Below are 24,347 nucleotides of genomic sequence, written 5' to 3'. Positions count from 1 at the left end.
CCCCCGTGCTGCTATCAGGTTTGATTCAAAAGTACAAATTACTTTTGCTGCTCCTAGGAAAAAGAGGGCCTGCATTCTCTAATGACCATTCTTTCATCGGTGTCTCAGTTTTTTCTATGCTACTCCCTATTTCTTTACTCCCTGTTTCTCCACCATTTTCTTTCCTAAATTTGTTTTAAAATGGGTGCCCATCTGGCTTGTTCTTTGTCCTCCTTAACTTTACTACCATTCGTATATACCACCCAAGCATTTCCCCACTCTGTTCTGCTAACTGATTTATCAAGTTTCTGTCCCTTTTTAATGTTATGAATAAACATTAAGGCAGGGTTTAAAAGAATGATTTCCACACCGGGGTGGGGTCAACGGGAAGGCGGGGGAAGCCGGGGTCAGCAGGAGTCAGCTGACTTACGGAAGTATTATGGGGGGAGCAAAAGAGCTAGATCTGGCTCTAGTGGGCGGGGGGGGGGGGGGGGTGGAAATAGGGTTGCTGCTGCATTGGCCGAGGGGGAACTGAAAACTGAAGAGGTGGTCGGGGCGGGGGTTCCCCGTCTGGGGGACTGTAGGGTGCGGGAGGCGCGGACACGGGACTGGCCTAAAATAGGAGATGGCTAGTCAGCGGGGGGGGGGGGGGGGGGGGGGCGAGGGGAGGGGAACCCCCCCAATCCGGCTGATCACATGGAATGTGAGGGGCCTAAATGGGCCGGTTAAGAGGGCCCGAGTGTTCGCGCACTTAAAGGGACTGAAGGCAGACGGTCATGCTTCACGAGCCACAGCTGAAGGTGGCAGATCAGGTCAGGTTAAGAAAGGGATGGGTAGGACAGGTATTCCATTCGGGGCTGGATGCGAAGAATAGAGGGGTGGCAATACTGGTGGGGAAGCGGGTGTCGTTTGAGGCCAAGAACATAGTCGCGGACAATGGAGTTCGAGACGTGATGGTGAGCAGTAGGTTGCAGGGGACATGGGTGGTATTGGTAAATGTATACACCCCGAACTGGGACGATGGTGGATTCATGAAGCGTATGTTGGGGCGTATTCTGGACCTGGAGGTAGGAAGCTTGATAATGGATGGGGATTTCAACACCGTGTTGGACCCAGCACTGAATCGCTCCAGATCTAGGACCGGAAAGAGGCCGGCTGGGGAATTTTCTTTTTTCTCCCACGTACCCAAAGCCTACTCCCGGATAGATTTTTTTTGTTCTGGGCAGGGCATTGATCCCGAAAGTGGAGGGAACGGAGTATTCGGCCATAGCCATTTCCGAGCACGCCCCACACTGGGTGGAACTAGAGTTGGGAGAGGAGAGGGACCAACGCCCGCTGTGGCGGTTGGATGTGGGACTGCTGGCAGACGAGGGAGGGTGTGGGGGTGCATTGAAAGGTATTTGGAGGCCAACGACAATGGGGAGGTGCAGGTGGGAGTAGTATGGGAGGTGCTGAAGGAGTTGGTCAGTGGAGAGTTAATCTCCATCAGGGCTCATAGGGAGAAGAGAGAGGGCAGGGAAAGGGAGAGGTTAGTGGGGGAGATATTAAGAGTGGACAGGAGATATGCAGAGGCCCCTGAAGAGGGACTACTCGGGGAGAGGCGAAGTCTCCAGACGGAGTTCGACCTGTTGACCACAGTGGAGGAAGGCACAGGGGGCGACGTATGAGTATGGGGAGAAGGCGAGCCAGATGCTGGCACATCAGCCCCGTAAGAGGATGGCAGCGAGGGAGATTGGTGGAGTCAAGGATGGAAGGGGAACTACGGTGCGGAGTGCGGTGAAAGTAAATGAGGCATTCAAGGCCTTCTACGAGGAGCTGTACAGATCCCAGCCCCCAGCGGGAGAAGAGGGGATGCAACGATTCTTGGACCAACTGAGGTTTCCGAGGGTGGAGGAGCAGGAGGTGGCTGGTTTGGGGGCGCCAATTGGGTTGGAGGAGCTGATTAGAGAACTGGGGAGCATGCAGGCAGGGAAGGCCCCGGGACCGGATGGGTTCCTGGTTGAGTTCTATAGGAAGTACATAGGCCTGTTAGTCCCGTTGCTGGTGAGGACTTTCAATGAGGCAAGGGAGGGGGGGACCCTGCCCCCGACAATGTCGGAGGCAATGATCTCTTTGATCCTGAAGCAGGATAAGGACCCACTGCAATGTGGGTCGTACAGGTCGATCTCGCTCCTCAACGTGGATGCTAAGTTGCTGGCAAAAGTGCTGGCTAAGAGGATCGAGGACTGTGTCCCAGGGGTGATTCACGAGGACCAGACGGGATTTGTAAAGGGCAGGCAGCTAAACACCAATCTGACCAACTCTACTCCCAAACGTGATTATGATGCCATCGGTGGAGGGAGAGGCGGAGATAGTGGCAGCTATGGACGCGGAGAAGACCTTTGACCGAGTAGAGTGGGAGTATCTCTGGGAAGTGTTGCGGAGGTTTGGGTTCGGGGGAGGGTTTATTAGCTGGGTTAGGCTCCTATATAGAGCCCCGGTGGCGAGTGTGGTTACGAATCGGCAGAGGTCGGAGTATTTTCGGCTGTATCGAGGGACGAGGCAGGGGTGCCCCCTGTCCTCCCTGTTGTTTGCATTAGCAATTGAACCTATGGCCATGGCATTAAGGGAGTCCAGGAAATGGAGGGGGGTGGTCCGAGGGGGAGAGGAGCATCAAGTGTCGCTGTATGCAGACGACCTGTTGCTGTATGTGGCGGATCCAGTGGAGGGGATGGTGGAGGTCATGCAGATTCTAAGGGAGTTTGGGGACTTTTCAGGCTATAAGCTCAATGTAGGGAAAAGTGAGCCCTTCGTGGTGCATCCAGGGGACCAGGGAAGAGGGATAGATGACCTACCGTTGAGGGCGGAAAGGAGCTTTCGGTACTTGGGGATCCAGGTAGCTAGGAGCTGGGGGGCCCTGCACAAACTTAATTTGACGCGGCTGGTGGAGCAGATGTAGGAGGACTTCAAACGATGGGACTTGTTGCCACTCTCGCTAGCGGGCAGAGTACAGTTGATTAAAATCGTGGTCCTCCCGAGATTTCTTTTTGTATTCCAGTGCCTTCCAATTGTGATCACCAAGGCCTTTTTTAAGAGGGTAGGCAGGAACATTATGGGTTTTGTGTGGGCGAATAAGACCCCGAGGGTAAGGAGGGGGTTTCTGGAGCGTAGCAGAGATAGAGGAGGCTGGCGTTGCCGAATCTGGGTGGCTACTATTGGGCAGCCAATGTGGCGATGATCCGTAAGTGGGTGATGGAGGGAGCATGGAAGAGGTTGGAGATGGCATCCTGCAAAGGAACGAGCCTGGGGGCGCTGGTGACGGCACCGCCGCCACTCTTGCCGACAAGGTACACCACGATTCCGGTGGCGGTCGCAACGGTAAAGATCTGGGGACAGTGGAGACGACACAGCGGTGCGATGGGAGCCTCGGTGTGGTCCCCGATCAGGGGTAACCATCGATTTGTCCCAGGAAGGATGGACGGGGGTTTCAGAGCTGGCATCGGGCAGGGATTAGAAGAATGGGGGACCTGTTCATGGGACGTTTGCGAGCTTAGGGGCGCTGGAGGAGAAGTTTGGCGACAGGTGAGGGAATTTCCATTGCTCCCGGCACAGGGGATTCAAGACAGGGTGATTTCGGGTGTATGGGTCGGAGAGGGCAAGGTGTCGGCGAAAGAAGAGGGGGAGGCTTTGGTAGAGGAGCTGAAGGGTAAATGGGAGGAGGAGCTGGGGGAGGAGATTGAAGAGGGTCTGTGGGCTGATGCCCTGAGTAGGGTTATTTCTTCTTCCTCATGTGCCAGGCTTAGCCTGATACAGTTTAAGGTTATTCACAGAGTGCATATGACGGGGGCGAGGCTGAGTAGGTTCTTTGGGGTGGAGGGCAGATGTGGGAGGTGCTCAGGAAGCCCGGCGAACCATGCCTATATGTTCTGGTTGTGCCCGGCACTGGATGGGTTCTGGAGGGGTCTTGCGAGAACTATATCTATGGTGGTGAAAGTCCAGGTCAAGCCAAGTTGGGGGCTAGCACTATTTGGAGTGGCGGACGAGCCGGGAGTGCAGGAGGCGAAAGAGGCCGGCATTCTGGCCTTTGCGTCCCTGGTAGCCCGGCGAAGGATCTTGTTAGTGTGGAAAGATGTGAAGCCCCCCCAGTGTGGAAGCCTGGATAAATGACATGGCAGGGTTCATCAAGTTGGAGAGGATAAAGTTTGCCATGAGAGGGTCTGTGCAGGGGTTCTCCAGGCGGTGGCAACCGTTCCTAGACTATCTCGCGGAGCGTTAGATGAAGTTCGGTCAGCAGCAGCAACCCGGGGGGAGGAGGGGGACGGGACATCTCTTTCGGGGGGGGGGGGGTTTCCTGGGGGCACTTGAGGCAAGAAAATACATAAATGTTCAGGAAAGTTGATATGTGCAGGAGGAATCCAATGTACAAAGTTCTGTATTATGTTGATTTGATATGTTTATGTCTTGCTATGCGACTTTTCTTTTCTTTTTGTTACGGGGGGCGGGGTTTGTATGGTTGAAAATTTTGTTGAAAAATTCTTAATAAACATATTTTAAAAAAATTTAAAAACACTAACGAAGAAACATACAACAAACATGGTGCAGGTTCCATCAGAAAGGATACCGTATCTCTCCAGCGGTTCCTTTTTTCTCCATCATCTGGACACCTCACTGCTCAATAGCGAACAGGGTCGCAAAGAGATTTGTTTGGTGGGAGTCAGACTCTATGTCCCCGGCTGCCAAACTCTTGACTGCAGTAACCGTGGTAAAGCTGCTTGGGGCGAATTGGGGTCCATCTCATCATTCCGGATGAGCCTGAACGAATTGTCCCTGTGCCAGAATCGTGTGGCGAGATTGGAGCTACTAGTTTTCAATCCGTAATCGTCGGGCGGTGGGTCTGGGTCAGGGGCTTTGATTTATGTAATCTCGAAGGGGTTAGTCGAATCATGCTCGGATTCGTTGGGAGTGGGGCCTGGTGCAGGGGTATAGTCGTAACGTGGTGTGCTGTGGCTATCGTCATCCTGATCGCTATCACTGTCGCTGCTGGTTGAGGGAAGGGAGAGGCGGAGCCGTGCCTCTGGGGGTGGAGTTGAAGTCGTGCCTGAGGACGGGCTGGACTGGGTGGGGGAGGGTAGGAATACGTCATCTGTGGGCGGGGTGTGCTCGTCTGCTGCTGCTGTTGTGGTTCAGGATGTGGTGTGTGTGGTTACTCTGTGAGCCATAAGCCTTGAGCTGGCTTATATGAAACCACGCAGACTTACCATTGGGATAGGTTATTTTGTATACTGAGGGACTAACTTTGTCCGAAATGGAGTACGGTCCGGAAAATTTTGAGGAAAGGAATGAACTGGGGTTGTAAAGGGAAAACATAACTTGTTGCCCTAATGTAAACTCAGTGGCGTGTACTGTTTTGTCGAAACAAGCCTTGCTCTGTTTTTTCCTGGTTCCAAGTCTCACAGCTGCTGCGAGTTGGGCTGCCTTTTTATTCTCTAACAATTGTTGAACCACATTTTCATGCGTGAGGGCTGTAACTGCGGGGCTGGCCAAATCCAGTCCTAATAAATACTCTGTCCCTTTCATGGGGCGTCCGGTCATGAGGGTGTGGGGGGTGTATCCTGTGGACGTGGATACCGTGTTTCTTATAAACATTAAAGCAAATGGGAGAACTGAATCCCAGGTGCTGTTATTCTGCTGAACCATTTTCTTGAGGGTGGCTTTTAATGTCCTATTCATCCTCTCTACAATACCACTTGACTGGGGGTGGTATGCCATGTGAAACTTTTGTCGAATGCCGAAAATCGTGAGGACGTTTTCATTACACATCCGGTGAAATGGGAGCCTTGATCGGACTCTATACTGCGTGGGAGTCCCCATCTTGTAAAGATCTGGTGTGTTAATATTTTAGCCGTCGTCTTGGCCGTATTAGTTCGCGATGGAAAAGCTTCCACCCATTTTGTGAAGGTGTCTATGACCACCAACACATACTTGTCACCATTTCTGCAAGGGGGTAAGGGTCCTCTATAATCTATCTGGAGATTTGTCCAGGGTCCATTAACGGGGCGGGTATGACTTGAGCCTTTTTAGCATTTCTGTCCGGATTGTTCTGGGCGCAGATTAAGCAATTCTCTATGTGGTGCTCACATCGGTTTTTAAATCAGGCCACCAACAGAGTGGTTTGAGGTGGGCTATGGTGGGTTCAATTCCTTGGTGTCCATGATTGTCATGGAACTGACAAATGATCTGGTTCCTGTCCTGGCTGGGAACTATATAAATGCCATCCTTTAAAATCACACCATCATGTGTGGTTATTGCATTCTTGTATTTATCATACGGGGCTGGGAAGGTACCCTTTAAAACTTCGCTGAGTTTCTCGTCCTCTTTCTGTGCCTGCGCTAAATCCTGAATGTTGGTCTGTGAGACCTGAACTGCGTGTACGGGGGTGCTTTCGGGGGGGTGCTAAAAATAACGTGCCTGGAGTCTGCCTTCGCTAGGGCGTCTGCCTAAACGTTACCAGGGGGGGAAGAACGGTGATGACTGCGAACCTTAATTATTCCACATTTTCGATCCTTCGCTGTCTCTAAGATATGGCGGAGTAATGGGGCTGAGGGTAGGGGTTTACCATCCGCGGAAACAAATCCTCTTGTTTCCCAGAGTGGTAGGAACTCTGTCAAACTATTACAGACATACAAGCTGTCCGAATAGATGTCTGCTGGGGTCGGGAACGAGTCGGGGTGGTCTACAATGTATGCAATCGCTGCCAGTTCTGCTGCCTGTGAGCCGAAGTGTCCTGGCAACTTTAATGAAATTTCATCTAGGGCGCGTCCCTGCTCGTCCTCTACGTTAATACCACAACCGGTAATTCTCTCTCCATTTAACACTGTGGAGGAGCAATCCACATAAATCTTCAGGGATGTGCACGTGTCTGTGGGCTGGGGTCTCTGGCGTGTACTACCTGTTTTCCTGGGAGGTGTTTTGGGAATAAATGGGCCTGTGTTCTATTTTGTGGTGATGATCTCATTCATGAGGGGAGCCTGCATACTGCAAATTATCGGCAAGGAAGGTGTGGGTCTTGGTTCGTTTCACTGTGATGTCCCGTCCCTGTAAAAGAAGGGTCCAACGGGCTGCGCGGATTTGGCTGACTGTGCCATCCTTAAGTCGGCCGTCTAACAATAGCTGTGTTGGGGTGTGTTGTGTTGTGTAGGCGAAGTATTGTACTGCCCAAAAAACTGCGAGCAGGTGCCTTTCACAGGCAGAAAATCCTTGCTCTACGGGGTCTAACACGTGAGGCGTATGCTGTGGGGCGTTCCTGGAGGAGCATGGCTGAAAGGGTTCGGTCGGTGCTTGCAACTTCGATTGCATTTGGGGAATGTGGATCTGGGACCTGTAGTGCGGGGGCTGTGCTGAGTGCTCTTTTTAAAGCGCCACGGCATCTGTATGCTGTGGAAGCCATTCCCAAGGTGCCTTCTTCTTGAATAGTTCGGAAAGGGGCGCTTCTTTAGTGGCGAAACCGTCCATATGGTTTCGGCAGTAGACAACCAGTCCTAGAAATGACCGGAGGGCTGAGACATTGTGGGGAAGGGGCAATTTGACGATCGAGTCAATTCTCTTTTGCTCGGTCTCGCGTTTACCATGAGTGATCACTGTTCCCAAGTAAATCAATTTTTCAAAATCTGGGCCTTCTTGTGGTTGACTTTACAACCAATTTCTTTTAGGAGTGCTTGGAGTTCGGCGAGAAGCGAATTGTGCTCTCCCTTTGTGTCTGTCTGTAGTAACAAGTCGTCTACATATTGGACCAGACAATCGGGGCGGGAAAATTTTGCTTATCCATTTGCCAGCTGTCTGAAGGGGAGTTGTGGGAAGCCTTGTGGAAGGCACGTCCACGTGTACTGTTGCCCTTGGAATGTAAAGGCGAATTTGTACTGGCACGCTTTAGCCAATGGAATGGACCAAAAGCCGCTACTAATGTCCAAAACCGAAATAATTTTGACTGGGGTCCCTGTTTGAGCATAGTCTCGGGGCTGCAGTGGGGGCTGCTGCTGGGGTTACTTTGTTCAGTTCCCGGTAATCAATGGTCAGTCGGGTTTCCTGATGGGCCAAATTGGTGCGTTGTTTGTGGAGGCTACTGATCTGAGTATGCCTTGATCCAACAAACTCGCTATGACTTTGGAGATTTCTCCCTCTGCTTCCTTGGGAATTCCGTACTGCTTCTGGAGTTTAGGGTCGGGACCTGTAATGTTCACAAAGCCAGCCAAATTGCCACAGTCGTGCTTGTGCTGTGCAAATGCTGCTTTATGTTCTTGCAGGACTGCCCTAACCTGTTTGTCTGCACTAATGGTTCGAGGGTCGAACCAAAAGTCTCCTACTGAGCTAATCCTGTTTACATACTCTCCTCCTCTGAGCGTGGTGGGGGCTCGTGCTGCCTTTGCCATTTTCCAAACACACTTGTGAACTGGTTCAAAAGAAAGGTTATGGGAGCTCATGAAATCGATCCAAAGGATATGTTCTGCTGTCTGGGGCAGATCAACCAAAACTACGGGGTGCTTAGTTGTAATGTTCCCGATTTGTATTGCTACAGGGGCTGTGATGTGTCCCTGTTGTAAATGGCCTGTAAAACGCTGAGTGTGATGGTATCTGTTGTGGGCCACGTGTCTCGCGGAGGAATTGTGTGTGGTGTGGGACCCTCCTGTGTCCCAAAGAAATTCTGCGGGTTGTCCCCGAACTTTGCCTGCCACTACCGGTCTACCGGATTTGTCCCAAAGGGTGTCGCAGACCCAAGTTGGGGAGCCCGAACACCGTCAGTCGTTGCAGTTCATGTCTGCAGTCTCTGAACGGGCGCTAACGCTATGGGTCGGCTTTGCCCTATTCCTGTTTAGGGTGCCTGTCTGTTGGCTTCTGCTGCTTTTGGGGCACAAAGTGTCCTAACTGGCCACAGTTGTAACATTCCTGAGCTTTGGGCTGGGGTGGGCTGTTTCTGCCCTCATTTACCCATGCCGGGTTCTGGTGCGCTTTAACTGGGTTCGTTCTGCCTGCTCTTCATCGGATGTTATAAATGCGGTTTTGCCTGCAATTGATAGCTCCCAAACGCGGGACAATCTCTTCAAAACCCATTTTTCATTGTGGGCCTCATCTGAGGGGTCGTAATTTGCGCAAACGTTTCGTCCTGCTTCTGTGGCGTGGGAGACTCGAATTCGGGTCCATTTGGCCATATTATCTGGGGACAAATGGGCGTGGGCTAACTCTCCGAAAACTGCTGTGAAGTGTATCCACAAGCGTCCAGCAAACGCTGTGGGGTGCTCTGTCTTCTTTTGCCTACACTTATTTAGGCCTTCTACGGGGTCTCCTCTGTTAAAGCCGATCGCATCAAGGATCGCTGTGTGCATCTTTTGGAGTGTGCCTCCTCCTACATTCTGTGGGTCGGGAAGGGCTGCCATGACTGAAGGGTCGAGGCTTAAAACTATGAGCTTCACTTGCTCCTTTTCATCCAGGCCGTACATGGTAGCCTGTTGTTTGACTTTCGCGAAAAATTGGTGGGGGTCTGAAGCGGGAAGGAACGGTGTAATTTTTTCACACGCGTCCCGTAATTGGGTCACGGTTAACAGGGGTGTATAAAGGAAATGTGCTTCTCCTTCTGCTGTAGCCCTGCGGTGTGTGGTTACAGGGTTCATGGGGCTGTGTTCTGCCTGTTCGGTTGGTGGTTAGGGCGGTCTCCTTTTCTGGGTTTTTTCCTGCGTACATGTCCCATGTATCTATGGGCAGTCTTGTTTAATTCCTGCCAGACGGGGCCGTTTTCCTGATCTAACTGTGGTCTGAATGTGCTTTGAAACCCATTTTGAACGGAAAGCAGAGATTGCAATTCTGCAATTTGCTTCCAGCACTTTGCGTGGTCTACGGAGCTCTGCCTTTGTTCCGTCGTGTAAGGATGGAGTGCTCGTAGGGCTGCTTTTAAATCATTGCACTGTTTCTGCAATTTCTCGACTTGCTGTTCTGTCTCTTGGCTTACCAAGACCGCACGTTGCGTGTCCTGGTAGGCCTTATCATATTGCATCTGAAAACTGTTCAAATGCGTGAGACAAGACTGATGTGCCCTCTTGGCATCATCCACCTTGCTGCTAACTGTTCTTTTAAATCTCGATTCTCCTTCTCTACCTCGCTCACGTCTACCTTACTGCTTCTGTCGCTCTCCTCTATCTCTCTGCGGAGCATCCTAACAACCTCCTCTGTGCCTCGCAATTGTGCCAAACAGGACACGATTGCCATCGCCTTGCGAGCTTTCCCTAAGCTCTTCTTGTGTATCTTATCATAGAATTTACAGTGCAGAAGGAGGCCATTTTGGCCCATCGAGTCTGCACCGGCTCTTGGAAAGAGCACCCTACCCAAGGTCAACACCTCCACCCTATCCCCATAACCCAGTAACCCCACCCAACACTAAGGGCAATTTTGAACACTAAGGGCAATTTATCATGGCCAATCCACCTAACCTGCACATCTTTGGACTGTGTGAGGAAACTGGAGCACCCGGAGGAAACCCACGCACACACGGGAAGGATGTGCAGACTTCGCACAGACAGTGACCCAAGCCGGGATCGAACCTGGGACCCTGGAGCTGTGAAGCAATTACCGCTAACCACAATGCTACAGTGCTGCCCAATCTCTGACAGATTCTCCCACCAAGTATGTCCTGTACTCCCGGGACCTATTTCCTCAGCACAGAATTCACTCAATAGGGGCCATCCTTTCCCTTTGAGATATTTCCTGATCTCATCTCCCCGTACGGGACACTGTCCTACTCTACTCGTCGCTGCGACCTCGAATTCCTGGTGGTTCATAAGGCGTTTCATTGCCATTCTCTCTATCTAGGTTCTCTACTGAATTTGGAACAGGGGGTGATAAAGTGGTCATGTAAACACTGGTACGGCTTACGCTAATTTCCGGCCTTCAAAACTCCCTTGTTTTACGCAACAAAATCTCTCAGGTTTACCTTATATCCCTGTTAGTACACATGCATTAACACACTTCCGAATCTCAGAGGCTTGATCAGTACTGTTCTTACGCTTGCGATTTTTCTCTTTCCAATTGGATTCTCAATTCAGATTTTGGGTTCTCTCGGAGTGGTTAGGCCACTTCTAAATCGAGTCCCGTCAGGAGTCGCCAGTAAATGTTGCTCTCTTTGGTGTTGTCTCTTAATTTGGCTCTGTTTAATTATGTTTGCTCAAGAGTCGCCAGGTATCTTTCGACACCGCCACAAGGTTCAGAACCGAATACTGATCACAGACTCGATACACCAGTTAGCAAGTTCAAAAGCAATGCTCATTTATTTACACACAGTCAAATCTACTCATGCATAAACTCTACAAACTAAACTATCACTATTACTAAAGCCTATACTTAGCTTCGGGTGCCCACTCAGTCAGAGGAACAATCTTGTAGCATGCGTTGACTTGGAACTTACTTGGTCTGGCGTAGCTGCTAGGCTGGTCTCTCTTCGCTGAGAGCCAAGGCCAAAGAAGACAGATTCTCTCTTGGGGAATACTTTTTATACCTAAAAGGGCTTCGTGCGCTTTTGGGCGGGCCTTGAACTTGGCCTCAATTAATTGGGCCTTTCCCAATCATTCTTCTCGATCTTCCTCCAATAGAGGGGTGGGTTCCCTGGTTGCTGGGTGTGTCCTAGGTGGCCGTTGGCTTGCTTTGTTTGAGTCTCCTCTGGCGCCGCTATCTAAATGTTTCCCTTTTGTCCCCGGAGATGGCTCATTAGTATGTAGATGACTCAGCAGTTTCTGTCCTGTATGAGTGTCAAGGCTCGAATCAACAGACCGACCTTGCGCCTGCTTGTTTCTCAGTATTGTCCAATTTTCCCTGCATTCTTTGGAAGTGTCCATTTTGCAATCGGGACATGGCCATCCCAGATGGCTACAGAATCTAAACAGGAAGAGGAACCTGGGAAGTATGTTCATCTTGATCATCTTTGTGAGTGTATCCCACCTCTGTAGGTCCATTTATGACTTCCTCTGCCAGACTGGGCAGGTTCCACTTGTGGATCGGTGTCCAGTCATGGGCAATCTCGATCCCCAGGGAGCGGAATTTGTTTCATGCTATTTTAAATAGTAGGCCCTCCCCCTCCCCCTGCCGGGTTCACTGGGAAAATACCTCCTTTGCCCAGGTTGAGTTTGTAGACCGAGAATGCTCCGAACTCTCCCAGGAGCTTCATGATTTGTTTCATGCCTCTTTGTTTGTATGAGATGTCGAGGAACATCTGCATAGAGTGAAACTCTGTGCTCTCTGTCTCCTCTTTGGATTCCCTTCCAGCCTCTTGCCTCCCTCAGGGCAATCGCTAGCGGCTCGATGGCCATGTCGAACAGGAGTGGGGACAGTGGGCAACCCTGCCTTGTGCGTCTGTGTAGCTGGAAGTGTTCAGAGCTGGTCTGTACGCTTGCCTTGAAGGCGTTGTATAGGAGTTTCACCCATGAGGTGAACCCTGTCCCTAGTCCAAATCGCTCTAGTACCTCAATGAGGTATTTCCACTCAACTCTGTTGAAGGCCTTTTCTGCATCCAGGGAGACGACCACCTCTGGTGTTCTTTCCAGGGATGGGATCATTATCACGTACAGCAGGCACCTCATGTTCGCAGTTAGCTCCCTTAAAGTCCGTCTGATCTTCTGCGACCACCTCTGGCACGTAATTCTCCAGCCGCTTCGCCAGGACTTTTGCGAGTATTCTCGCGGCCACATTGAGCAACGAAATGGGTCTGTATGATCTGCACTCCGTTGGGTCTTTTGCCATTTTTGGGTCTCTGCTATATTGCGGCCTGTGTTAGCATTGAGGCAGGGTGCCCCTCGCTAGCGAGTCTACGAATATTTCCCGCAGGTGCAGGGCCAATGCTGTCACCATGTTTTCGTAGAAGGGGGTCCTGGCGCCATCCTCGCCTGCATGGAGTTGATGCTCTCCATAACCTTTCCCAGTACTAGTTGTGCCCCCCCCATCACCCCCCACGACTGACCTGTCCAGTCCATCGACAAACCGTTTTATCGCCGAGTCCCCATTGGGGGTGGGGCTCGGAGGTATACAGTCCCGGTAGAAGGCCTCAAATGCTTTGTTGACCTTTGCTGGTTCAGCTAACAGTCTGCCTCTTGTTATCCTTTACCTCAGCTATTTCCTTTTGCCTGCCTGCTTTCTCAGCTGGTGAACCAGCAGGTGGCCAGCCTTCTCTCCGTGTTCGTAAAAAGTCCCCCGTGTCTGGCAGAGTTGGTGCACTGCCTTCCTGGTGGATAGCAGGTTAAAGTCTAGTTGTAGCTTGTTGCCCTTCACCAGAAGCTCTATGGCCGAGCTATCTTCTGTCGACTTCCAGGATGAAGTCGAACAGTTGCTGCCTGTAGCGCACAAAGACTCCGTGAGACGAATAGAGTGAAGTCGATGAGGCTTTATTAAGCGTGTCTGTTCCCCCGCAGCTCGATAGTAGAATGGCCTGCGGGGGAGGACTCCGGCTTCTTATACTCCGCCTTCAGGGCGGAGCTAGAAGTCAACGGCCAACCAGGACCCGGGATCTGTCAGCCAATGACATTAGGGCTTCCAGTCCCACATGACCCCCAATACATACTACCACATTCACCCCTTGTCAAAAATGAACACGGCGGGGTGATGCTTCGTATGGTGGTAAGGGTTTACAGGGCTGGTCCTGGGAGGAAAAAACATTCACATGGCAATACAGTATTGTACAATTTTGTCCTGTTTCAACTATTTACAGAAGGTATCGGGAGAAAAGCAAAATGTTCTTGTGAAAAGTCCATATTTTGATTTACATCGACGCCACGAGTCGGTCGGGCGGTCTGGTCGTCCGTGTCGATCGCCTCGGCCCCGGTGGTGGTGGTGCTTGTACCGGTGTTGTCGTCTCCGGGAGCCTTACGGTTTCAGCTTGGGCTTTATTCTTGGTCGGGCCTGAGGGGAGGGGAACCGATCCTCCTGGGAAGGGGGCGGTCGCGGGGTGCGGCGGTGGCAGGAAGGGGGGGGTTTGGGTGAATGGTGTCGGGGGGGTGTGTGTGTTGCCGGCGGGCGCCAGATCCCGCAGGGAGACCGTGTCCTGTCGGCCGTCGGGGTACTCCACGTAAGCGTACTGCGGGTTCGCGTGGAGGAGGTGAACCCTTTCGACCAACGGGTCCGCTTTATGTGCCCGCACATGCTTTCGGAGCAAGATGGGTCCTGGGGCCGCCAGCCAGGTCGGCAGCGACGTTCCAGAGGAGGACCTCCTAGGGAAGACAAGGCGACGCTCATGAGGCGTTTGATTAGTGCTCGTACATAATAGCGACCGGATGGAGTGGAGGGCGTCCGGGAGGACCTCCTGCCACCGTGAAACTGGGAGGTCCCTGGACCGTAGGGCCAGTAGGACGGTCTTCCAGACCGTGCCGTTCTCCCTCTCTACTTGCCCGTTCCCCCGGGGGTTGTAGCTGGTCGTCCTGCTTGAGGCTATGCCCTTGCTGAGCAGGAACTGGCGCAGCTCGTCACTCATGAAAGAGGACCCCCTGTCGCTGTGGACGTATGCGGGGCAACCGAACAGTGTGAAGATGGTGTTCAGGGCTTTAATGACTGTGGCCGCGGCCATGTCAGAGCAGGGAATGGCGAATGGGAAGCGGGAGTATTCGTCCACCACATTAAGAAAATATGTGTTGCGGTCGGTGGAGGGGAGGGGCCCCTTGAAATCGAGACTAAGGCGTTCAAAGGGGCGGGAAGCCTTAATCAGGTGCGCACCATCCGGCCTGAAAAAATGCGGTTTGCATTCCGCGCAGATGTGGCAGTCCCTTGTGACTGTACGGACCTCCTCTAAAGAGTATGGGAGATTGCGGGACTTGATGAAGTGGAAAAACCGAGTGACCCCCGGGTGTGGTAGAGGTCTTCGTGGAGGGTTTGGAGGCGGTTAATTTGTGAGTTGGCACATGTGCCGCGGGATAGGGCATCGGACGGCTCGTTCAGCTTTCCGGGACGATACAAAATCTCATAGTTGAAGGTGGAGAGCTCGATCCTCCACCTTAAGATCTTGTCGTTTTTGATTTTGCCCTGCAGTGCATTATCGAACATGAAGGCTACCGACCGTTGGTCAGTGAGGAGAGTGAATCTCCTGCCGGCCAGGTAATGCCTCCAATGTCGCACAGCTTCCACTATGGCTTGGGCTTCCTTTTCCACTGAGGAGTGGCGGATTTCTGAGGCGTGGAGGGTCCGGGAGAAAAAGGCCACGGGTCTGCCCGCTTGGTTAAGGGTGGCCGCTAGAGCTACGTCGGAGGCGTCGCTCTCGACCTGGAAGGGGAGGGACTCGTCGATGGCGCGCATCGTGGCCTTTGCGATATCCGCTTTGATGCGGCTGAAGGCCTGGCAAGCCTCTGTCGACAGAGGGAAGGTCGTGGTCTGTATTAGGGGGCGGGCCTTGTCTGCGTACTGGGGGACCCACTGGGCGTAGTATGAAAAGAACCCCAGGCAGCGTTTCAGGGCTTTTGGGCAGTGCAGGAGGGGGAATTCCATGAGGGCGCGCATACGTTCGGGGTCGGGGCCTATTATCCCATTGCGCACTACGTAGCCCAGAATGGCTAGCCGATTGGTGCTAAAAACGCACTTGTCCTCGTTGTATGTGAGGTTCAAGGCTTTGGCGGTCTGGAGGAATTTTTGGAGGTTGGCGTCGTGGTCCTGCTGGTCGTGGCCGCAGATGGTAACATTGTCGAGATATGGGAACGTGGCCCGCAACCCATGTTGATCAACCATTCGATCCATCTCCCGTTGGAAGACCGAGACCCCGTTTGTGACGCCAAATGGGACCCTTAGGAAATGGTATAATCGCCCGTCTGCCTCGAAGGCTGTGTACTTGCGGTCACTTGGGCGGATGGGGAGCTGATGGTAGGCGGACTTGAGGTCCACGGTGGAGAAGACTTTATATTGGGCAATCCGATTGACCATGTCGGATATGCAGGGGAGAGGGTACGCGTCTAGTTGTGTGTACCTATTGATGGTCTGGCTATAGTCTATGACCATCCTTTGTTTCTCCCCTGTCTTCACTACTACCACCTGCGCTCTCCAGGGACTATTGCTGGCCTGGATTATGCCCTCCTTTAGTAGCCGCTGGACTTCGGACCGAATGAAGGTCCGGTCCTGGGCGCTGTACCGTCTGCTCCTAGTGGCGACGGGTTTGCAATCCGGGGTGAGGTTCGCAAACGAGGACGGGGGTTGCACCTTGAGGGTTGCGAGGCCGCAGATAGTGAGTGGGGGTATTGGGCCGCCGAATTTGAACGTAAGGCTCTGTAGATTGCATTGGAAATCTAATCCCAGTAAGGTGGGGGCGCAGAGTTGGGGAAGGACGTTTAGTTTGTACTTTTTGAACTCCCTCCCCTGCACCGTTAGGGTAACTATGCAGAATCCTTGGATCTGTATGGAGTGGGACCCTGCAGCTAGGGAAATCTTTTGTGTGCTGGGGTAGGTGGTCAAGGAACAGCGTCTTACCGTGTCGGGGTGGATAAAGCTCTCCGTGCTCCCGGAGTCGACTAGGCATGGCGTCTCGTGGCCGTTTATTAGCACCGTTGTCGTCGTCGTCTGGAGTGTCCGGGGCCGAGCTTGATCGAGCGTAATTGAAGCGAGACGTGGTTGTAGTAGTGGAGTGGGATCCGTTGTTGCCGTCCAAGATGGCGTCGGTGATGGACAAAATGGCCGCCCCCATACATCGCACGTGGCTGGTGGGTCACAAGATGGCGACGGGGGTGGACAAAATGGCCGCCCCCACGCGTCGTAGAGGTTTGGGGTGGTCCAAGATGGCGGCGCCCTTCCTCCCCTCGTGGTGGCCGGGACCCAAAATGGCGGCGTCTGCAGGTCGCACATGGGGCGCTGGGGGGGTTGGGGAGCGTTAGGACCGCGCGGGGCCCCCTCCTCTCCGGGGACAGCGGTGGTCGGGACCCAAGTTGGTAGCGCCGGCGGGTCAGACGTGGAGCGCGGGGGGGGGGGGGGTTAGGGGGGCGGTAGAGACGGCCAGAACTCTCCGTGGGGAGTGGTGGTCGGGACCCAAAGTGGTAGCGCCGGCGGGTCATACATGGGGTGCGGGGGGGGGGGGGGGGGGTTGGGGAGCGTAAGCGGCGTGCAGGGCTCCCTGTACCCCCAGGACCACGGTGGTCGGGACCCAGAGCGGCTGCGCCAGCGGGTGGGGAGCGTAAACTGCTTGCAGGGCTCCCTGTTCTCCTGGACAGCGGCGACCTCGCGGGACCGGCACACAACCGCAAAATGGCCCTTTTTTCCGCAGCTCTTGCAGATCGCTGCGCGGGCCGGGCAGCGCTGCCGGGGGTGTTTCGCCTGGCCGCAGAAATAGCAGCGGGCGCCCCCGGTGCGACTTGGCGTTTGGACTGCGCAAGCCTGTGGGGTGTCCGGGGGGGGGCGGTGGGTTTGTCGCGACGGGTACGTACGGAGCCCAATGGGCTGCCGCGCGGTCGGGGCCGTAGGCGCGGGTATTACGCGCGGCCACGTCTAGGGAGGCTGCTAGGGCCCACCCATCCAGGACACCGCTGACCATGACATACCGTCCCCCTTGGTCCGTAACTATTCTCAAACACTGTCCTCTTACTAAGTTATGGCTACCCCCTCACTCTCGTCCCTTAACAGGAATGGTAGATCTGTCCCTCCCAGCCCTTCTTTACCCGCAGTCTGTCCTTCTCCCTCAGATGCATCTCTTGGATGAAGACTAGGTCAGCTTTCATGCCTTTCAGGTGTGCAAAGACTCTGGATCTTTTCACTGGGCCTTTAAAGGTCCCCTGACGTTCCATGTGACTATTTCCTCCCCCCTCCTGCGGGATCAACCATACTTGCCTTGTGGATGTGCCTCTGCACTCCGGGGTTTCTGTTTGTCAGGGGGCCATTCAAAATGGACGCGGTCACCGTTCTCACCATGAGACTGTGCCCCTGTGCTCCGGGGTTTCCCTTTTTCCAGGGGCCATCCAACATGGCCGCCAACTGTGTGTACGTTCAGGGATCTTCCAATATGGCTGATACCACGTTTCAAATATCGTTTGTTCCACGTTTCAAATATCGATCTGCTGAACCGAGTCCAGAGCACTACCCCCCCCTTTATCGTTTGGTTCCCCCTTCCTGATATCCCGCCTTCCTTCTAGCACCCCCACCCCCTGCTGCCAGACCCCACACCCACCCCCCGGTGGGAAATGCGCAGTGGCCCCCTCTCATACTTCCTGGCACCAGCTTTCCCGCGAGTGTGGTGGCCCCCCTCCTCCCAGGATTGATTTGACCCCTTCCTACACCTCTCTGCTCGTGTTCTGACTGTCTCCTCCTCACCCTCTCCTGCACTCTGCTGCCCTTGCCCCTCCTTCCAATGAGCTAGTTCCTCTGTTCGTAGTGAGGCAAAGCAGTTCAACGCAAAATTGGCCATTTTTTCTTTTTCCCTTTTGACTCCTCTCCGTCTTCCTCACCGCTACCTCTCTTGCTGCCTATCCAGACCATTCTAACGGACGAACACGCCCATCTCTGCCGAGGCAGTTAAATAATATTCTTTGCCCCGGTAAGTTACCCAGAGCCTGGCTGGGAATAACATCCCAAATCTGATCTGGCTCTTGTACAGGGCCACATTTGCCTGGTTGAATTCGGCTCTGCGCTTTGCCAGGTCCACCCCAATGTCCTGGTACACTCTTATTTGATGTCCCCCTCAGTTGTACGCCTTCATCTGTCGAGCCTATCGAAGGATCCTTTCTTGGGCCTGATAATTGTGGAGCTTGGCTGTTATCGTCTTCTGCTGCTTCCCGGCCCTGGGCTTTGGTAGGGGTGACCTGTGAGCTCTGTCGATCTCTGGCAGTTTGGGGAAGCTGTCCCTTCCAACCAGGTTGCCCAGCATTTGGGCCTTGTCGTCAGTTAGGTCCCTGCCCTCGATCCCCTCTGGCAGGCCCAGTATCCGAATGTTCTGCCTCCTCGACCGATTTTCCTGGTCCTCGATCTTTCCTTTCAGGGTCCCCTAGATCACCACCAACCTCTTGATCTGGACTTCCAGGGCGACGATTCAGTTGCCCTGATCTGTCGACGCCTTCTCCAGCTCTCAGCTAGTGTTCCCCTGGGCTTCCAGTTTCCTCCCCATCTCATGGAGCGCCATCTGCATGGCGGCGAGCGCCACCGGCAACTTGACCCTCGCCTTTATCTCGGCCTTAATGTTATCCTTCATTGAATTTAATTCCTTGGTTCGGAACATCCTCCATCCATCGCCTGACAGGGGTGGGGGAGGGAGCATGTTTTCTGGGTCGCCGGTCTCTCTCTCTCTCTCTCTCTGGGGAGGTAGGGGCCCCCTTGTCTCGTGGGTCCGCCGACCCACTTGCTTGCTGATTCTGTCCCTTGCCACAATTTCTGGTGGCCCTGCGGTATCTCGAGCTGTTGACTCCTGGCATTTTGTCATTTGTACTATTGTTGACGGTGAGGGGCTGTTAAGTCTGGTTTTGCTGCTCATTTTGGCCAAAAGTGCCTATTTTCCTGTCATATGGAGGAGAGCCATCTGATGTGTGACTACTCAGCACATTGCCATCACTGGAAGTCTCAGCACTTTAAACTTTCTCCCTGTTCTGGGTTAAAACCCAAAATAAATTCCGAGCAAAAACGGGCAAAAAGGACCTAAATCCTGGGACCTTCATGGATGCCACCTTTTATGCGACCTCCCTCCTACATTGCACCGGACATCGCTCTGGGTGCAGTTTTAACTTAACCTGCCTGTAGGAGAAACTAACTAGTTTGGGGTCAGTGCTGGCTTTGCACCTTCTCTGATTTTATTCTGTTTTGAAGCAACTATTGAATGTGGTGTGGAATGCCAGTTTAATCTTATCAGGTAGATTTGCACCTGGAAATTAGGTTTAAAATTACCCACATTATATATGTTTAAAGTTTTGTCTGCTGGCTTGGTTACAGACATGTTGTCCAGCCTTCAGCAAGCTCACCAGCAAAGGAAGAATTGAAAAATTCAGATACTAATTAAACAGCAAATGCAAAAGGAAGTTACACACGTAGTTTGACAAAGCTTGATTTGATGCATATACAGTACAAATCCTAAAGGATGCTATGTCTTTAATTTCTAACTTGGATCTTTCAGGTATACCAAAATGTCTGATAAAAGTGATTTGAAAGCGGAACTGGAGCGTAAAAAGCAACGACTGGCTCAGATACGAGAAGAGAAAAAAAGGAAAGAGGAAGAAAGGAAAAAGAAAGAGGTCAGTCAACTTGGGGAAAATGGTTAAAGCAGATTGCTTTAAATGAGCAAAAACATCGGAAAGATTCAATCTCGAGGATCGCTAAATTTAATTTGTACTTGGCATAATAATCAAATTAATTTTATTAGTTCCTTTCAAACTCAGTAGGAGTTGTAAAATTCTACTATTTTCCTTATGTCTGTCTCATCATGAAATTGACTGTGTTGAAGTATGTTCATCCTGCGTGTCTTGTTGTCTTTCCACTTACTTTTATCCTACACCCTTCCCATGATCTGATTTCCTCCCCACTCTTCACTAGCACTGTTTAAACAAGTTAATTTTACTTGGAAAGAGAAAACGTTTTCCCTTTGATCATACTAAATTAGCCATCAAAAAATTATAGTCTGACAGTCAATGCAGATGGAACTTTAAAGTTGCTTAAGACCATCTTATGAATTACAAATCTCTTGTGTTAATTCAGCTTGAAATTTCAGTTTGGAGATGAAGTTGATTCACTTGCTCTGAAATGCTGAAGAAGCAAGTAGAATTGATTCTCAAATTAGAAAGCTTTTGAGGAAGCATTGGATGTGGAAAACAAAGAACGAGGTAAGTTAGTGAAACTATCCCTGAGCTTAACACAAAAGGGAAAATGTGACACCATTCGTACCTTCACACACATTCGTCTGGATGGAGGCAGTCTATGACCATGGAACACAACAGCAGTAGATTGAGGATGCATCTGCAGGTAGACCTTTCAGATTTGGGGTCCATCTTCCAGCCTAAAAATGTTCCTGGAGATCCATCTTTGTTCTCAGGAGGTCCAGCTTCTGGCCTCTGAGAGCTCCTGGAGATCTACCTTCATTTTCAGACAGTCCACCTTCTTCCTTCATAGAATCATAGGATTTACAGTGCAATCCCCTGCAAGAAAACCCTCAGCCTCGGACGTGCCCAAAACATATGGACATGGTTTGCAGGACACCCCGCACAGTGCCCACACCTATCCTCCACCTCCTCAAAGAACCTGCTCATCTGGGCCACAGTCATGTGTGCCCTGTGGACCACCTTAAATTGTATCAGGCTGAGCCTGGCGCACGATGAGGACGCATGAACTCTCCTCAGGGCCTCCTCCCATAACCTGGCCTCCAACACCCCACCCAGCTCTTACCACTTTTTCTTCACCTCCCCTATTGGGGCTCCCTCCCACTCCATCAGCTCCTTATAGATCTCAGAGACTTTCCCCTCTACTACTCTGTTCTCGACACCACCTTACCCTTGGCCCCTGGTGCAGCAGGTGCAGGAAGGTCGAAACCTGCCTCCGCACAAAATCCCTCACCTTGCAGATACCGGAACCCATTCCCCCCCCTGGCAACTCAAACTCCTCCTCCAGCTCTTCCAGGCTCTGGAAACCCTCGTCAATAAAGAGGTCCCCAAATCTCTCGATCCCTGCCCGCTGCCACCTCCAGAACACCACGTTCAGCCCCCCCGGGAGCGAACCGGTGGTTATCACATATCGGTGCCCACACCGACACCCCTCTAACCCCATGTGCTGCCTCCACTGTCCCCACACCCTCAGGGCTGCCACTGCTACTGGGCTTGTGGAGTACCGAGCCGGTGAGAACGATAGAGGTGCTTTTAAGAATGCCCCCAAACTTGTGTCCTGAAGTGAGGCAGCCTCCACCCACTCCCATACCGACCCCACCCCCACTACCCACTTCCTGACCATCGCAGTGCTCACCGCCCCGTAGTAGTTAATAAAATTCGGGGGGCCCGATCCCCTGCTCCAGCAGCACCTTTTTCACGCGCGGGCCTTCCCCCGCCCAAACAAATCCCGAGATCTCTGCATTCACCTTTTGAAGAACGCCTTGGGAATAAAAATTGGGAGACTCTGGAAAACAACAAAGACCTCTGGAAGACGTCATTTCAACTGTCTGTACCCGCCCCGCCAATGACAACGGGAGCGCAACCCACCTCCGAACGAAAGTCCCCCATCTGTTCAACTAGTCGCCCCAAATTCAGTTTATGCAGCTGTTTCCACTCCTGGATACCCAAATATTGAAAGCTACCTCCCACCACCTTAAATGGCATCTCACCCAGTCTCTTCTCCTGTCCCCTGGCCTGGACTGCAAAGACCTCACTCTTACCCATATTCAATTTGTCTCCCGAAAATCGCTCAAATTCCTCTAATATCTCCATAATCCCTCCAATTCCCCCCAGCCGGTCCGATATGGACAGAAGCAGATAGTCAGTGTATAGCAAGACCCTGTGTTCCACCCCCTCCCCCCGTACTATCCCCTTCCAGACCCTCGACTCTCTCAATGCCAATGGTTCTCGAGTCAAGGCAAACAACAGTGGGAAAAGTGGACATCCCTGCCTCGTCCCCCCGGTACAATATGAAGTAGTCCGATCTCACCCGATTCGTCCGCACACTCGCCACGACCCGTGACGATACCAAAAACTAGTTCCTACTAACTGCAACCAAGCCCAAACCCAAATAACCCCAAGACCTCCCATAAGTATTCCCACTCCACCCGATCAAAGGCCTTCTCTGCATCCACTGCATCCACCACCTCAACCGTGCGCCCCTCTGGAGGCATCATGATTACATTAAGCAACCTCCTAAAGTTGGTCACCAAGTGCCGTTCCTTAACTAATCCCGTCTGGTTCTCCATAATTACCCCTGGGACGCAGTCCTCTATCCTAGTGGCCAGGATCTTCGCCAATAGTTTGGCATCCACATTTAACAGGGAGATCGGCTGATACGACCCACAATTTTCTGGATCCTTATCCCGTTTTAGAATGAGGGAAATTGACACCTGTGACAAAGTCGGGGAGAGCGCTTCCAACTCCTTTGCTTCATTGAAAACCCTTACCAACAGCGGTCCCAACATCCCCGAGAACTTCTTGTAAAATTCCACCGTGTGCCCAATCCGGTCCTGGGCCTTAACCGATTGCATCACCTCCAACTCCCTCTACCACTTCTACAAGCCCAATTGGGGCCTCCAAGCCTTTCACCAGCTCCTCATCAGCCTTCGGGAACTCCAACCCTCCCAGAAACCTCCTCATCCCCTCCTCCCTCGCTCGGGGTTCCGACTTGTACAATTTGCTATGAATCTCCCTCGACACCCTATTCACCCCGCCGGGTCCAAGACCGTGTTCCATCCAGTGTCCTTCACTTTCCCAATTTCTCTCTCCGCCTCCTGTTCCTCAACTGGTGCGCTAACATCCTGCTCGCTTTCCCGCCATACTCATATACCACCCTCTCACCCTTCTCAACTGCCCTACCGCCTTACCCATGGTTAACAACCCAAATTCCATTTGCCACGTCTGGCGTTTCTGTAACAGCCCTTCCTCCTGTCCACCTGCAGGATTTCCTACACTAGCCTTTCTATGTCCACCCGCTCCGCCTTTTCCCTGTGTGCCCGAATCGTAATAAACTCCCCCCTGACCACTGCTTTCCCGCTCCACTTGGGCATGGTCCGACACCACTATTGCCGAATATTCGACATCCACCACACCAGCCAACAACGTCTTATCCTCCCATGAGAAAATCTATTCGGGAGTACACCTGTTGCACATGGGAGTAAAATGAAAATTCTTTCACTCTCGTCTGGGACTGGGACTGTACTCGTTGGAATTTAGAAGGATGAGGGGGGATCTTATAGAAACATATAAGATTATGAAGGGTATAGTTAGGATAGATGCGGGCAGGTTGTTTCCACTGGCGGGTGAAAGCAGAACTAGGGGGCATAGCCTCAAAATAAGGGGAAGTAGATTTAGGACTGAGTTTAGGAGGAACTTCTTCACCCAAAGGGTTGTGAATCTATGGAATTCCTTGCCCAGTGAAGCAGTAGAGGCTCCTTCATTAAATGTTTTTAAGATAAAGATAGATAGTTTTTTGAAGAATAAAGGGATTAAGGGTTATGGTTTTCGGGCCGGAAAGTGGAGCTGAGTCCACAAAAGATCAACCATGATCTCATTGAATGGTGGAGCAGGCTCGAGGGGCCAGATGGCCTACTCCTGCTCCTAGTTCTTATGTTCTTATGTCCTTCGCCCTCGGTTTCCCAAATCTCCACAGATCTACCCCTCCATGTGCTCCATGAACCCTGAAGCCCCTTGGCTGTAACCGATACCCACCCCGACGTCGAGCTTGACCGTTCCAATCTCGGATCCAGGGGGTGGACCAGTATTAAGGTCCACCCCCATAATCAGCCG

The 24,347-nt window shown here is 52.3% G+C and overlaps 1 protein-coding gene across 5 annotated transcripts in view; it reads left to right on the top strand.

The window, feature by feature from the left end:
• LOC140425138 (cytoplasmic dynein 1 intermediate chain 1) overlaps window positions 1-24,347 on the top strand; it is a 502,251-nt gene that overhangs the window by 98,314 nt on the left and 379,590 nt on the right. For all 5 annotated transcript variants that reach the window (XM_072509063.1, XM_072509064.1, XM_072509066.1 and 2 more), the window contains exon 2: window positions 20,039-20,156. In XM_072509063.1, the coding sequence (XP_072365164.1) occupies window positions 20,049-20,156 (108 nt within the window). In that variant the 5' untranslated portion in view covers window positions 20,039-20,048. The remainder of the gene's footprint in view (window positions 1-20,038; window positions 20,157-24,347) is intronic.

This window comes from Scyliorhinus torazame, chromosome 6 (genome assembly GCF_047496885.1).
Source record: "Scyliorhinus torazame isolate Kashiwa2021f chromosome 6, sScyTor2.1, whole genome shotgun sequence".
NCBI classification, from domain to species: Eukaryota; Metazoa; Chordata; class Chondrichthyes; order Carcharhiniformes; family Scyliorhinidae; genus Scyliorhinus; species Scyliorhinus torazame.
Note: the sequence above shows the minus strand (reverse complement) of the source record. Positions and strands in the feature narration are given on the sequence as shown.